Consider the following 17,465-nt stretch of genomic DNA (forward strand, 5'->3'; position numbering starts at 1 on the left):
CAACTACAAGACGGAGATCTTCACCAATTATAAGAAAATCAATTTTAAAATGTAGCCTATCTGTCTTATGGTAAGGCAAAAGGATTGATTGTCTCTATCGGTCCAAACATTTCAAAACGAGGTTTCCAATAGTTATGACCATGCTAAGATTTGCGTAAGTTTGTCAGTTAAAAGACGTGTAATTAGGTCAGCCTCGATTTTCAATTTCAAAGTATCAAAGTAAGCAAATGAATTGAAACAATAATATAAACTGATATGAGTATCCAAGTATGTCATTGTTTACAAAGTTCAGTGAACAAACAACTTCAACAAATAAACTTTTTTTCTTGCAGAAAATCGTTCCCGTCTAACCATGCATCCGCAGCTTTCTTCGGGTTTACTTATTTCATGGTATGTATATTTTTTGAGATTATGTTATTGCGCACCGTTGCATGTGTATTTGCTTATTTGTTTTGTCTCAACTTAATCTTATCCAACCTGTAAATAGCATCCATTTTGCCAAAGATCTATCAAGGTCATGGAAAATTATCAGTTTAATTATTAGGGTAAATACGTAGATTTCATGTATTGTTTGACATTTAAAACGATACAAACAGATACTAGTACTATTTTCTGTATTGTCATTCAATAACACGGAGAATATTTTATATAAAATATTCAAATTAGTCACATTTTGCGAAAATGCCTTCTTCAAAAACCGTTCCGACTCGTTCTCAAATCATTGAAATATAAATTGTATTTCCGGACACTTAATCCAATCCAGTATCGGGCACTCGTTACCGAATGAAACACCGACATATGCTAGAACAATTTTAGTTATATTAATTGGAAATAAAGTTGTTTCTTTCAAAATTATTTTCAGATCTATCTGCAAGTTCGCTTTATCTGGACGAGGTTGGAACTATTTCGTCTATTGCTGCAGGCAGTATTCATGGGAGTAGCGCTATATGTCGGGTTATCCCGGATAATGGACTACAAACATCACTGGAGCGACGTTCTAGGTGGCGCTATACTCGGAATTATAGTTGCAGTGCTGCAGGTTTTGTAATTCTTTTACATTATCATGCCATCAACGCTTTTCAATTGAGAATAGGGGATTGTGTTTGTTCTGCCCATCCAAAAGTGTGCTTGTACGCATGCGTAAATATCTAATGACATGCAACTCTACCTACAGCGTTTAAGCACTAGATTTATAAAATTTTGATAATAATGGGAGTGGAGTTGGGCTGGTAAGCATATGTTTACCTCGGTTTAGGGGTTATGATCCATTGGCAAAATATGCACTGAATATATATATAAACTGAGTACGAACAGTGCAAAACTAGTATCTAGCTAGCCTAAGCGCTTTCCATTATTAATGAGTCTTTTTCAAAAGGCAAATACAAAATATAGACAAGACGCAAAAAAAATAAACAACAGACAAACAGTTGTCTTTGTAAAACTTTACATTACTATGACTTGCTGTGGATGCTGAAATATATTTTATATTGACCTAGAAATCGATGAACATAGCGTCATCTGTTTTTTTACGTAAATTTATGTAAGCGCAATTTATATCCATGATACTTCATTGTTATAGTTGTAATTATAGATTATTGGGGGACTAATAATCAAATTTAGAGAATCATTGAAAAGAGAACATGCCGGCAGCCAAAAGGTAATTTTATTTGGGAATGGCTGTCTTTTTCTAGTCTTCTTGGTTTAAACCGCTTGTTTTCAACGTTCAAAGGCGGCGTATGCAGTAAGATTCCTTTTCTTTCCTGGTTTCGGAACTCCATTTGGGGTTGTGAGCAATAGCTATAAGTGTTATATCACCGAAAGTGTGGCCATGGGAGGAGAAGTGTTCTGCGACTGAGCTTTTTTTGTCATCCAGTCAGATCTATGAAGGTAGATTTTTTTGTGCAGTTTTTCAGTTTCTCCGACATACTGGATGCTTCCGATCTTACATGTGATAAGATAAATTGCATTCTCTGTTTTGCACTTTTTGTTTGATCCATGCATGTTCGGTTTTTCTCTAGGAACTGTGCTAGAAAATGTATTGGTTTCTATCATATGTTGGCAGGTTTTGCACCTTTTATCGCCACACGGGCCAGATTGATTAGTGTGGTCTTGGTTAGTAACTGGCGTTAGCTTCGCCAAATGGTCAAGAAGGAAATACCCATCCGTCAAAATAAGACGTTGGTTGAACGCGGAGGAATTTTGCCTCAGTTGTTCAAAGGAAAGGAGTATTGGGAACAATGCTGGAAGGACTCATGGGAGCAAGATAAAAAGAACCTAGAAGACAAAAAGGACCTCTGGAGTTAAACGATCTCAGACTTGACCATTAAAATACGATGGAAGGACGAAAACTGACTTAGTGCCGTGCAAACGATGGATGGAAGTCCATCGTTGACAAGAAGAACGGATCGCGCATGTACCTCCCAATCCTCATTTGACCGAGATGTCCCAGTTACAACACAAATTGCAATCGTTGATGGATCGCAGCGATGTGTCTGAAACAGAAAAATCGCAAAAGTACGGTCAACTATTTCAACGACTGCAGCTCTTTCAGCGAAACAGATCTGCCAACTCTGAAATATTTTAAGACCCTGATGAAAAGTCCATCACCTTACCATCACCACCTACAGAGGTCAAAACAAACGCAGCCCCACGATTTGCTGACGAAGAAGAAGTACAAGAAGTCTTACAAACAGCGACAGCAGCTCCCATTTCTGTAAGATTGCAGCGTCCTTGTTAACCACGTCACTCACTCCCCAACGAGAAGAATTTAAAGTTTGGATTGAAAAGATGACGTCCACTCATCCTTCGACCGAAGGGAAAAAGAAATAAAGGAAACCAGAAGTAAAAAAAAGAAAAGAAGACCAAAGCCATCCCATTATATCCCACACTACCACCACCACTACACTCGTCTTCTACTCCTGCGGAACATCGACAAGTAAATCCGTTTCCAAGCCACCATTTCGCCTCATTCAAATTATCATCAGCAAAGAGTGGGTGACTTATTTAAAAAAATATAAGAGGTGCTAACGAGCAATTACTATGATCCAGCCCATCATGCAGGTTACGGAGGAGTTCAGAAATTGTATCGTTCTACCAAAACCCGTTTGAAAAGTCTCCGTTTACATCAAGCTCAACGATGGTTACAAAAACAAATCATAAACACTTTACACAAACTCATCCGTCGAAAATTTTCCAGAAGTCGCACCCGAGTGGAGGGCATCGATCATCAATAGCAAGCCGATTTAGCAGATGTTTCTCATTTGGCCACCTACAATGGTGGCTACAAATATTTGTTTTGTGTCATCGATATCTTTTCCAAATTTGCCTGGGTCGTGCCACTGACTTCCAAATCGAGCAGTGAATTAGTGCGAGCCTTCAAACTGGTTTTAAAACAAAGTGGTCGTCACGCTCTTCGATGACAAACCAGAAAAGGCACCGAATGTCTGAACCAAACTTTCCAAAAACAATTAACGAAACGTGACATTTATTTTGTCAGCACCGATAATCCCGAAACTAAAGCCATCATCGTGGAACTTTTTCAATGCATCTAGAAAGAACGCATGCGGATATATTTTACGCATCAACACACTCTCCAGAACATCGACATCTTACCGCACTTGGTTCGAGCGTACAACCAATCTAACCATCGAAGTATCGGATGTGCCCCCAAGAAGTGACTCCCGACAACGAAGTGGCCGTTTTTGAGCACCTGTTTGGTACATCCTCGGCGGTGGCTGTCCCCAAGAAAGGTGGAGTGTTGGCAGCAAGAGATTTGGTGTGCATTGGCAAAACCAAGAGCACGTTCGACAAAGGGTACTTAACCATCTGTACCACCGAACTGTTTCGTGTAACAGGACGAGTACGTGGTCGTCATCCTGCCGTCTATAAATTGGAAGACATGAACGGGGAAGTGTTAAAATGAAGGTTTTACTTGCCCGAGTTACAACTCCTGACCTCACAAGAAAATGAAGTGTACGACATCGAAAGCATTTTTGAACGAAGAACCCGTAAAGTGCGAAAAGGCCGTGTCAAAGAAGTCAAAGTAGGCTGAAAAGGATATCCTCCTAGTTTTGATTCTTGAATCGACGCTTCTCAAATCAACGACTATAAAAAGAAGTGACCATCATGCTCTTCCACACAACCTCAGCTACCGATATAACCGCAGTGATCACTCCTTGATCCAGTTCTTCTCTGCAAGATCTACAAAAGCAACCCTTGTGGGTGTGGTGTGGAGAACGTGTGCCTAAAACGCGAATCGTCTTTTTCTGCCAAATCTTGTTGGTGTATTGTGTCATCAGTGCCGCTATTGCCGATCTGAGATTGCAACAAGGAGACAAATAATTGTGGACCATTTTACTGAGCAATTGCATCGGTTACCGTCTCTCCAATCCTTCTCTGAAATACTCCTCGAACGGAAACCAGAGGAGCCTTGCGTCGACCGTCTGTCACCACTACAACAATCACCACAACAACAATCCTCTTTCAGACACTCCTCTCACTACGAGTGAACCCTCGGACAGTAGAACTCTGGAATTATGAAAAACAACAACCAATTTTACTTAACGCTACCCAGCGATAGTTCCATGGAGGTGTTTCCCAACAACACTTTGTGTTGTTACACGGCCAAATTACCTTAAGCCATCCAACTAGATCCCGAAGCCCATTGAGAAGTGGCCTTGATGGAAACAACTTACCCTACACAAATCAAAAACATCACTGAAACTCAAAATACTTTCCAGGTCAAAATCCTGAACGTCCTATTGTAAGTAGAGATGAATAAAAGCGGGTTTTCAGGTTGCACAAAATAGCAAGCAATTCATCATTCAGCATCTACACGTTGAAAATTCCGCCAGGCTATTATTTTAGCAGTGAACATTTAGTGGACACAATTGCTGACAGGTTCGATGCAGCGTTTGGGAAATCCCTGAACAAAGCCAGTAAGGTGTCAAGATTGAGTACGATAAAGTGGATCGTCGCCTACTGATGTAATTTCAGGTTACCGACACAGTGCACATCTGGTTTAATGGTAGTTTGATTGAAATTTTGGGTAGACATATCCACAGATGGTAGCACTTAATCTGAGCCCGAAGTAATATGGAATTTTTTTCAGGTATTTTGGATCCCCTGTAGAACTGAACGAGGGCCTCATTTTGATCTGTGTGTATTCTGATGTAGTGGAGTACAACGTGGTGGGACACACCTCCATACCGTTACTCCGTGTCATTTCTTTCAAAGCGGATTCTGCCACGACCAATGACCAGGAAGGTGCTAACACTTATTAAGTGCACCGCAAATGTGTACATCCTCAATATTTACCCGTCAGTATGTCGTATTTTTACACTGTCAACATTGCTATGAAGGAATATCTGGGACAAAATATTACATTCTCCAAAGGGAAAGTCACGGTGAAACTCCATTTTCGAAAACGATTCTCTAACGACTCGTACGTCATGTATCCAGTGTACCGAGGAGCAGCTCGACAGCGAGGACATGGTTTAGGAGATATCCTGAAATCAGCCTTTCGTTAGGTAGCCCATGTTTTGAAACCAGTGGTGACTCGAGGATTGCACGCTTTGAAAGATTCCGCACTGACGCACGGCAAAGAATTTCTCCAAAATGTCATCATCGACCAAAAAACCTAGAGAATCTTTCTTGAGAGCAGGCAAAACTGTCTTGCCTCAAATGGGCAAAGAGATTTTGGGACGCCTATAAATGTTATGGACGCTACCGAGTCAGGAATTCCTATTTCCCTGAGGCCACAGCAAGGACAAGGCAGAAAGAGACGACGAAGACATCCTTCCGGAGGACTTCACACTCCCAGAGCTCGAAAGACCACGAAAAGAAGAACCCGTCCGAGACACAGAGATTTTGATTGTCAAAAAACACATAGAGAGAAACAAAATGATGCACCAAGAGCCTTGCGTAAAGTCAGAACCGGACCTGTGTGCCATGTCACCCAGCTCTCGTGAATTTGAAATAAAAGGACAACCTGAGGATTACATCGATCTGAATAGCAGTTATTTGTAATGAAAGTGAAATTTCTAGATAAAAATGAAGGTTCTATAGACAGTGAACAGAATTTAGCTCCCGTCAACAATTTCATGCAATTATTGTTCAGAGGAGTGGACTTGTAAAAGCTATTGACGTATGGAACAGACGCTAAGAGCACTCATCTGGATGCCTGCTTGAGATGGAAACCAGACGAGAAGGACACGTTCGACACAATATCGGATGACAATGATGGGTATCAAGAGCGACGAAACAAAATCAAAAGATGGTCTGATTTAAGAACTAATATATCGTTTGAATTTGCACATGTGGTTACAAGAGAAGCATTCGCTGAACGGCGTGGATGTCCGTTTGAGACTGAATTGAAGCAGTACCGCTTTCCATTTGTTGGCTGACGCTGCCGATTACAAAACCATCATTCAAGAAGCAAGACTGTACGCGCGATACGTGAAAGTCTTATCTTAAATGGGAAACGATATCAGCCACACTTTGAGCAGAACAACCGTCAGTGGGAGACAAGCGCCCCAATCCTCCAAAAAATGCTCCATACAGCTTGCGTCTCTGACTGCCTCTGTCAACTAAAATCCAGCTCCTGGCCTTCGCGAGTGGCTTAGATGTGAAGCCCGGCAGACCATGTTTTCTACTAACAGGAGAAGGGATGAAGGCGGCCCACTGGAGCCTTAAAACCAGTTGCTTCGGGTAGATGGGACTCGTAAACCTTGGATGGTAGCTCATCTAGGAGAAGGAAAACTCCGATTCCAAACCTCTGCTGCCTTGTGGATATGCCCACTCATGGGAAAAGCTAAGGGAGTAAACCCCCACAGAAAATCCGGAGATGGAGTCCCTAAGGCGGTCTGACATGACTTCAATGTCATTCCGGCAACTCCTGCGACGCCGTTGGTGCCAAGCTGTATCGGCATTCGTCGTTCCCTTGGGCACACCAGCTGCGTGGAGAGGGGGATCTGCTGCATGGACAACAGCTGACTCTCCATACCACCCTGCCCAGGCTTCATAGCTCCACTGGAGAGGACACTCCAGCGTCGTCGTACGGTGTCGGCACAACACGAGAAGTAGCAGTTTACCGGTTCTAAGTCAAAGCTCGATTGGCGTAGAGCTTGGCGCCAGGGGTTACTTCTGACGGTGGGAGAGATCTCAGGTCTCACTGGACAGCTACCGCCCGCCTCAAGCTGGGCAGCCCCCAGTCAGTAAGGTGCTGCCCGCCATGGCCTGCCTGCTTCACTGGGTGCATGGAGCTTAGAGAACCATCTCGACAAGTGGGCCACAAAACTCCGCACCAGGAAAGACTAAAAGAAGAAATAAGAAGACTCCAACTCTTCGTTTTGCAACCTGGAACATCAGGACCATATGTCCTGGATTGACCGCTGACCTACAGCAGATCGACGATGCACGGAAGACTGCCGTCATTGACAGAGAACTCTCCCGACTGAACATTGACATTGCCTGCCTCCAGGAGACCCGACTGGCTGACAGCGGCACAATCAGGGAAGCCAATTACATGTTCTTTTGGCAGGGGAAGCCCTTGGATGAACCTAGGCAGCATGGTGTAGGCTTTGCCGTAAAGAACACGCTACTCGCCTTCATTGAACCTCCATCATCAGGCACTGAGAGAATCCTTGCCCTCCGGCTGTCAACATCCTTAGACCCGGTCAACATCTTCAGCTGTACGCCCCAACCCTCTGCTCCACCTACGGGGAGAAAGACAGGTTTTATGAGGCTCTGGATCAGGCAATATCCAGTATCCCCAACAATGAAAGCCTTTACTTACTAGGAGACTTCAATGCTAGAGTGGGAGCTGATCATGAGGCCTGGTTCACCTGTCTCGGCTTTTACGGAAGGGGCAAGATCAACGAGAATGGTCAGCGACTGCTGGAGATGTGCTGGTCCCACAGCCTATGTGTGACCAACACTTTCTTCAAATGCAAGGAGATCCACCAGGTGTCGTGGAGACACCCACGTTCACGCCACTGGCACCAGCTAGACCTCGTCATCACCAGGCGTGCAGAACTGGCCAGTGTCCTCCTCACCCGCAGTTACCACAGTGCCGATCGTGACACGGACCATTCCCTCGTGGCCAGCAAGGTGTGAATATTACCCAAGAAGCTGTACCACTCCAAGAAGAAGGGTCACCCACGCATCAACACCTGCTGTGCAAGCAACCCAGAGAAAACACGGCAGTTCATCAGCAAACTGAAGGAAGCCCTCACCAAAGTGACACTTGATGACACCATTGACTCCAAGTGGTCCCATATCCGTGTCTCTGTGTACAATTCAGCCATCACAGCTTACGGGAAGAGGGAGCGAAAGAATGTCGACTGGTATGAGGCAAACTGGGAGGAGATGGAGCCCGTGACTGAGGCAAAGAGGAAAGCCTTCCTGGCATACAAGGCTGCACCTAGCCCCAGAACACTACAAGCCCTCAGGATTGCAAGGAACAATGCCCAGAAGACTGCCCGCCGCTGTGCCAACACCTACTGGCTGAACCTTTGCAACAGTATACAGACAGCTGCTGACACCGGGGATACAAGAGTATTGTATGAGGGTATCAAAAAGGCGACAGGTCCCCCCGGTTACAAGACCGCCCCCCTCAAGTCCAAGACGGGCGAAGTCATCACAGACCAGGGGAAACAACTACAGCGATGGGTTGAGCACTATCTCGAGCTATATGCAACCCAAAACAATGTCACTGGAACTGCCCTGGACGCCATTCCAGACCTGCCTGTCATGGAGGAGCTAGACACACAGCCCACCCTGGAAGAGCTCGGAAAAGCCATCGATTGCCTTGCCTGTGGGAAGGCTCCTGGAAGCGACGGCATCCCGCCTGAAGTCCTCAAGAGCGGAAAACCAGCACTGCTCCAGCCCCTACACACACTCCTCTGCCTTTGCTGGGAACAGGGATACATCCCACAGGACATGCATAACGCCAACATCGTCACTTTGTACAAAAATAAAGGAGACCGTAGCGACTGCAACAATTATCGGGGCATCTCTCTCCTCAGCATCGTTGGAAAAGGCTTTCGCCCGTGTTGCCTTGGCGCGCTTGCAGATCCTAGCCTTCCGCGTCTACCCAGAGTCCCAGTGTGGATTTCGAGCCGGCAGGTCAACTGTAGACATGATCTTCTCACTACGTCAGCTGCAGGAGAAGTGTCGCGAGCAGCAGATGCCCCTCTACATTGCCTTCATAGACCTGACGAAGGCGTTTAACCTGGTTAGTCGGAGTGGACTCTTCAGACTCCTGCAGAAGATCGGCTGCCCCACACGTCTACTTGCTGTCATCATGTCGTTCCACGAGAACATGCACAGCACAGTATGCTTCAATGGCGCAACATCTGAAGCATTCCCAGTCATCAGCGGAGTCAAACAAGGCTGTGTCCTTGTGCCGACGCTCTTTGCCATCTTCTTCTCCATGCTTCTCCAGTACGCATTCAAGGACTGCAGCGAGGGAGTGTACATCCATACCAGGGCTGACGGCAAGCTGTTCAACATCGCCCGTCTCCGTGCTAAGACTAAAGTCACAGAGGTACTCATCCGTGAATTGCTCTTCGCCGACGATGCAGCCTTGACATCACACACGGAAGATGGACTGCAGCAGCTGGTATGCCGCCTCTCCCATGCTTGTAAGGAATTTGGACTAACCATCAGTTTGAAGAAAACGAACGTGATGGCGCAGAACGCAGACTCCCCTCCCTCTGTCACCATCGATGGGTACAACTTGGAAGTTGTCGAGAACTTCACATACCTCGGGTCTAACATCTCCAGCTCACTCTCCATTGATTCTGAGGTGAACGGCAGGATTGCCAAGGCAGCAGCAGTGATGGCCAGACTTAACCAGAGAGTCTGGAACAACCCCAACCTAACAGAGAAGACCAAACTGCGTGTATACCAAGCCTGCGTACTCAGCTCACTTCTCTACAGCAGCGAAACATGGACCACCTATGCAAGACACGAGAGGAAACTCAATAGCTTCCACCTGAGATGTCTGCGGCGCATTCTGCACATCCAGTGGCAGGACAAAGTATCCAAAACAGAGTTCTAGAACGAGCCAACATGAGCATGTTCTCCATTCTCAGCGAGTGGCGCCTTCGCTGGCTTGGCCATGTCAAAAGAATGGACCCAGGTCGCATTCCCAAGGACCTGTTATATGGGGAGTTAGCAGAAGGTGCACGACCAACTGGACGACCACACCTGCGCTACAAAGATGTTTGCAAGAAGGATATGAAGACGGCAAACATCAATGTCAACGACTGGGAGAGCTGTGCAAACAACCGTTCCAGCTGGCGCCTAGCTGTCAGGCAGGGAGTTCAAAATGCAGAGGAAGAGAGAAGAATAAAACAAGCTGAAAAGAGAGCAAAAAGAAGGATAGACAAAAGCTTACTTTGGAGCTACGCCATCGTCTCCCGTAGACGGACGGATGCCAAGAAAGTCCCAACCTTTTGTCCGTATATAGTCCCAACCTTTTGCCCGTATACAGCTTCACGATCTTTTTGATTGGATTTTCCGTTGTCCGTATACAGCCCCCTATTACTACTGTAATTACATTAAATCCGACATTTCGTATCTGTTCAAATGCTTCTTTTACAATTATTGAAGATTTAATGACAATATCTTAACAAAATTTCACACAGAATTACAAAATTTTGTTTGAAAATATTGTTATATAATGAATTAAGAGAATTTATAATATTATTTATCCATGTATGATTTGAGACTCGTATCTAATACATGGTATTTATTTTGCTTCTGCAGGTGCGTTTCGTGTTAGTTCGACCGTGTCACAGGAATGGTAGCAACAGGCAATATAGTATTAGTAGTGCATCTGCCAGAGGAATACATGATGAAAAAGATACACTGGAGTCACAGGAAATGAAGGAGTTAGTGTGATGCAATCATTCTACATCTATTGTAAATAAGAAAAAATTACCTTTAAAACACGTGTTTCTATCTACTAATGTGTTATAGTCTCTGACAAATACAATTCGAATTGTACTAAAATGGGGACATCATGTCAGGTTAGCAAGGAAAATGCATTCTGAGTGGGAAAGATTGTATGGGGTTAATTTTTGTTTTTATTTTGTTTGTTGTTTTTTTTTAATTTATTGCGAAAAGCTGAATTGGAACGTTTAGTTTTGAATAATACGGGTGTTAGATCATGAGTAGTTGATTCTGTTGGTGACACAACGACTTGTGCTACATGGTGTTAAATAAATACATGCTCTTTTCATGCTAAGGAAGACAAAGTGACCCTATTTTAATAACAATTTGCAAATCTTTTAACTTTCGAGCTCTACGTTATGACATATATAGCTCTGTGTGTGTGTGTGTGTGTGTGTGTGTGTGTGTCATATAGCAAATGTACGTATTTTTCTACAAAAGTAAACAAGGCTTTCCGAATGGGACATCAAAGATACGTATCAAACGTACATCTTATTTATACCACACACAAATACATATACATACAGTTCTAAACTTAGTTAACTGAAGCTGTGTACTGACGGATGGAGTTTACTCTTCACATTCCTCCTAAGCCTGTCCGCTACAAAATGCAGTTCAGCAGCTGTTTGCAGTCCTATTTTGCTATAAATTGTTGCGTTGTGTCTTTTTCGGAGCTAATTTTAGTCCTATAGATTAAATACATAGAGGATCAGATCTTGCGAAATAAAGCCAATACAAGAGTCACTTTGGATTTCAATTTGAATGTTGGCTTAAATAATGAAAGTATTGCTCTACATTCACTGCATGGACAGTATACTGAGCCCTGAAAGCGCTACCGTTCTATATGCCGTCATTACGTCATTATAGTGAGCGGGGAAACTGGACAAGCGAAATAACAATCAAACAGGAGGTACTTCAAACATTGCAGTCGCGACCAATTCATTAGTATGCATGACTTATCATTGCTACTGGAAATACTCGAGGCGGACAGATGGAAAGTTTAAAAGGACGTTCCGAAATTTTTCAATAATTTTAGGACAGTGACATTTAATAAATTTAGATTTTACATTTTAATGGCCTCTATTGTTTATTCTGTCAAATAATCAACGTTTTCTTGCCAAAATTTAGAGATGTTTTCCTATATTTGCTAGCACATGTCTCGCGCGGATTGATACAGTGAACTTTGATCCAGTAGGAAAGCTAAAATAACATGACAGAACCCTGTAATAGGTTTCAGCGCGTAACATCATTAAATAAAATATTTATGATTGTCAGTTAATTGTAAGTAAATGCTTATATCTGCATTCTAACCATTAAAAAAAAATAATATTTAAAGCTGTCTTAATGTTGTTTGTGTTTCATTTGTACGGCGCGTTTTTAATGAACACATAAAGATATTCCACAGGGTCAACAGTCTGGACACATTCCAAAATCTATAAATTTTGATGAGAAAGAGGGAGGGGGAGAGTATAGAAAGAGAATGGAAAGAAAATAATAATAAATAAACTATACCTAACTATGGAAATATAGGCCTGAAGAATACATAAGCTTCCTAAATAGTAAAAGAAAGTAGTTCCAAAAGTGATATCGCCACCGTGGTGATTGCAGTGGTATCGTCACTGTGGCGATTTAATTTTTCTCACTTTGATATATTTCACTATCTCATTACGAAAGATATAATAAAACTGGAATAACTGAATTAGACCAACACAGATATTCATATAAAGATGGTGTGCTTCAGTCCTTCGTCATAGCTTAAAAATAAGAAACAACGAAACAATACACGAAACAGCAGAGGTATGTCCCCTTACTTGTCCAGGAATTCAAAGTACGGCCCTGTCTTCTCAATGGACTTTTGCTACGTTGCATCGTTGTATCGTATCGTCTAACACTTGAAAGGTACCATGAAAACTATACTCTGACGAATCTAAAGACTTGTACTCTGTAAACGGTTGTTTTCGATTTGAATGTAGAATTTGTTTAATCTGTTTATTGTACCAATTCTCAATCTGACATTTATTTTGGGATGTTTTCTCAAGTATTCCATGCGGGTCACTAGACTCTTAGCCCTACTGTGTCCAGTCTTAATGACCATCTCTTCTCATCTCATGACTCCGCATTAGTTTTATAATTAGCTTTGGTCTGGGGCATCGTGACAGTATGGATGCAACAAGCAGAAAAGTGCTTATGTAAGCAAATTCTTCTGTAGCTCAGACATATATTAGCATTTGGAATGTCATGAACTCTTAAGTCAGGTGACTTGAGCTTCAGGACTACTAAATCTCCGGATAAAACCGGATTCTTCGGCTGTATGGCTCCGTCGCAGGATCATCAGATTGTATAAAAAGATCTCCGGATTTCAGGCTCCCAAATTATTAATAATTGTTAGGCGTATATTATATATATATATATATATATATATATATATATATATATATATATATATATATATATATATATATATATATATATATATATATATATATATATATATATATATATATATATAATATTGGCTACTGAGTTTGTTTAAACGTTTAATAGAAATTTATTTCCAATTTTAATGTTATATTGCTATTATCATTATTATTATTATTATTATTGAATAATATTTTGATGCCAACTTCAAATTAAAATATTTCAGAAGTAAAATATCGAGAAAGTTATCAATCACGATATTACGATATTTTAGGTCCATCGTTCGGTAAATTGTCTTTGCTAAATAACGATTTTGGTAATCGGTAAAAATATGAAATTTTTACTTTTCTAAGAAAAATTTGGGATATCTTTGGCTCATTCCTTATTTAATTATTTAAATCGTATTCAAAAGACAGAAATGGCAGAACTGTATAAGGTAGATGAGCTTGGAACGAATATCATAATTATATGTGTACATTTATATCTGGATTGTATAACCTCATGTGTGTAATTTTCCATATGGAGTGTTGTTTGATTTAATAAAATCCATCGTACCTTTGCATTTCTAGAGCTTTGCCATTCCATAAAGTTCGAACCTGGTATCCCCCGCACCCCCAGCAATGTAACCATCATGCATCACGAGGGGTCACACCACCGTAAGGGAGGCCAGAATACTGTATTTCTCTCTTTCGATTTGATTATTTTTCCACCGATAAATTGGTATGGGAGCCATTAGAGTTCTGAATCCTGAAACCATACATACATAACAAGCGGTGAAAAAGAAAACTATCACAACTATCATATCACAACACTTCAAAAGTTTCTGTTTATCTTCCTTTTGGTTGTGTAGAAGTTATTTTCCTTCCTCTTGGTCGCACAAAAGTTATTTCCATTTCTTTAGGTCGAGAAAAGCGTTTTCAGCTAAGATTCCACAAATAGGATTCAGTCGCTTCGCTTTAAACAATCCTATAAAAAACACAAAAACAAGAAGAAGAAGAAGAAAACAAATGTAAGGTCTGATTGGTCGATTGGGTGTAAGGTTTCAAGGAGTGAATAATTAAGGAAATATTGGTAAGTAATTTGGATAGAGACATGTAGGTAAATTAGCTCCCTTTTCAGAAAATTAATATTGATGTTTTTCGCTTTACCTATCACTGACTGTAAGACATTTTCCAGTTTCTAACAACTACTTAGATCTTTAAGCAACCTTTTTTGATAATATCTTGATTCAAACTTATAAAATGATAACGCTTTCCCTTTGATAATATCTTGATTCAAACTTATAAAATGATAACGCTTTCCCTTTGATAATATCTTGATTCAAACGTGTAAAATGATAACGCTTTCCCTTTGATAATATCTTGATTCAAACGTATAAAATGATAACGCTTTCCCTTTGATAATATCTTGATTCAAACGTATAAAATGATAACGCTTTCCCTTTGATAATATCTTGATTCAAACGTATAAAATGATAACGCTTTCCCTTTGATAATATCTTGATTCAAACTTATAAAATGATAACGCTTTCCCTTTGATAATATCTTGATTCAAACTTATAAAATGATAACGCTTTCCCTTTGATAATATCTTGATTCAAACTTATAAAATGATAACGCTTTCCCTTTGATAATATCTTGATTCAAACTTATAAAATGATAACGCTTTCCCTTTGATAATATCTTGATTCAAACGTATAAAATGATAACGCTTTCCCTTTGATAATATCTTGATTCAAACGTATAAAATGATAACGCTTTCCCTTTGATAATATCTTGATTCAAACGTATAAAATGATAACGCTTTCCCTTTGATAATATCTTGATTCAAACGTATAAAATGATAACGCTTTCCCTTTGATAATATCTTGATTCAAACTTATAAAATGATAACGCTTTCCCTTTGATAATATCTTGATTCAAACTTATAAAATGATAACGCTTTCCCTTTGATAATATCTTGATTCAAACTTATAAAATGATAACGCTTTCCCTTTGATAATATCTTGATTCAAACGTATAAAATGATAACGCTTTCCCTTTGATAATATCTTGATTCAAACGTATAAAATGATAACGCTTTCCCTTTGATAATATCTTGATTCAAACTTATAAAATGATAACGCTTTCCCTTTGATAATATCTTGATTCAAACTTATAAAATGATAACGCTTTCCCTTTGATAATATCTTGATTCAAACTTATAAAATGATAACGCTTTCCCTTTGATAATATCTTGATTCAAACTTATAAAATGATAACGCTTTCCCTTTGATAATATCTTGATTCAAACGTATAAAATGATAACGCTTTCCCTTTGATAATATCTTGATTCAAACTTATAAAATGATAACGCTTTCCCTTTGATAATATCTTGATTCAAACTTATAAAATGATAACGCTTTCCCTTTGATAATATCTTGATTCAAACTTATAAAATGATAACGCTTTCCCTTTGATAATATCTTGATTCAAACGTATAAAATGATAACGCTTTCCCTTTGATAATATCTTGATTCAAACTTATAAAATGATAACGCTTTCCCTTTGATAATATCTTGATTCAAACTTATAAAATGATAACGCTTTCCCTTTGATAATATCTTGATTCAAACGTATAAAATGATAACGCTTTCCCTTTGATAATATCTTGATTCAAACGTATAAAATGATAACGCTTTCCCTTTGATAATATCTTGATTCAAACTTATAAAATGATAACGCTTTCCCTTTGATAATATCTTGATTCAAACTTATAAAATGATAACGCTTTCCCTTTGATAATATCTTGATTCAAACTTATAAAATGATAACGCTTTCCCTTTGATAATATCTTGATTCAAACTTATAAAATGATAACGCTTTCCCTTTGATAATATCTTGATTCAAACTTATAAAATGATAACGCTTTCCCTTTGATAATATCTTGATTCAAACTTATAAAATGATAACGCTTTCCCTTTGATAATATCTTGATTCAAACTTATAAAATGATAATGCTTTCCCTTTGATAATATCTTGATTCAAACGTATAAAATGATAACGCTTTTCCTTTGATAATATCTTGATTCAAACGTATAAAATGATAACGCTTTCCCTTTGATAATATCTTGATTCAAACGTATAAAATGATAACGCTTTCCCTTTGATAATATCTTGATTCAAACTTATAAAATGATAACGCTTTCCCTTTGATAATATCTTGATTCAAACGTATAAAATGATAACGCTTTCCCTTTGATAATATCTTGATTCAAACGTATAAAATGATAACGCTTTCCCTTTGATAATATCTTGATTCAAACGTATAAAATGATAACGCTTTCCCTTTGATAATATCTTGATTCAAACGTATAAAATGATAACGCTTTCCCTTTGATAATATCTTGATTCAAACTTATAAAATGATAACGCTTTCCCTTTGATAATATCTTGATTCAAACGTATAAAATGATAACGCTTTCCCTTTGATAATATCTTGATTCAAACTTATAAAATGATAACGCTTTCCCTTTGATAATATCTTGATTCAAACTTATAAAATGATAACGCTTTCCCTTTGATAGTATCTTGATTCAAACTTATAAAATGATAACGCTTTCCCTTTGATCGTATCTTGATTCAAACGTATAAAATGATAACGCTTTCCCTTTGATGGTATCTTGATTCAAACGTATAAAATGATAACGCTTTCCCTTTGATAATATCTTGATTCAAACGTATAAAATGATAACGCTTTCCCTTTGATAATATCTTGATTCAAACGTATAAAATGATAACGCTTTCCCTTTGATAATATCTTGATTCAAACGTATAAAATGATAACGCTTTCCCTTTGATAATATCTTGATTCAAACGTATAAAATGATAACGCTTTCCCTTTGATAATATCTTGATTCAAACTCATAAAATGATAACGCTTTCCCTTTGATGGTATCTTGATTCAAACTTATAAAATGATAACGCTTTCCCTTTGATAATATCTTGATTCAAACGTATAAAATGACAACGCTTTCCCTTTGATGGTATCTTGATTCAAACTCATAAAATGATAACGCTTTCCCTTTGATGGTATCTTGATTCAAACTC

General features: G+C 39.6%; 1 protein-coding gene across 2 annotated transcripts in view; it reads left to right on the forward strand.

Annotated features, from left to right (window-relative positions):
• LOC149790144 (phospholipid phosphatase 2-like) overlaps positions 1-13,338 on the forward strand; it is a 39,106-nt gene extending 25,768 nt beyond the window's left edge. For both annotated transcript variants that reach the window (XM_089972125.1, XM_089972126.1), the window contains exons 4-6: positions 333-390; positions 863-1,039; positions 10,774-13,338. In XM_089972125.1, coding sequence (XP_089828251.1) covers positions 333-390; positions 863-1,039; positions 10,774-10,908 — 370 coding nt within the window. In that variant the 3' untranslated portion in view covers positions 10,909-13,338. The remainder of the gene's footprint in view (positions 1-332; positions 391-862; positions 1,040-10,773) is intronic.
• Positions 13,339-17,465: the final 4,127 nt, after the last annotated feature.

Source organism: Sinohyriopsis cumingii, chromosome 10, assembly GCF_028554795.1.
Source record: "Sinohyriopsis cumingii isolate HCF-2022 chromosome 10, ASM2855479v2, whole genome shotgun sequence".
NCBI classification, from domain to species: domain Eukaryota; kingdom Metazoa; phylum Mollusca; class Bivalvia; order Unionida; family Unionidae; genus Sinohyriopsis; species Sinohyriopsis cumingii.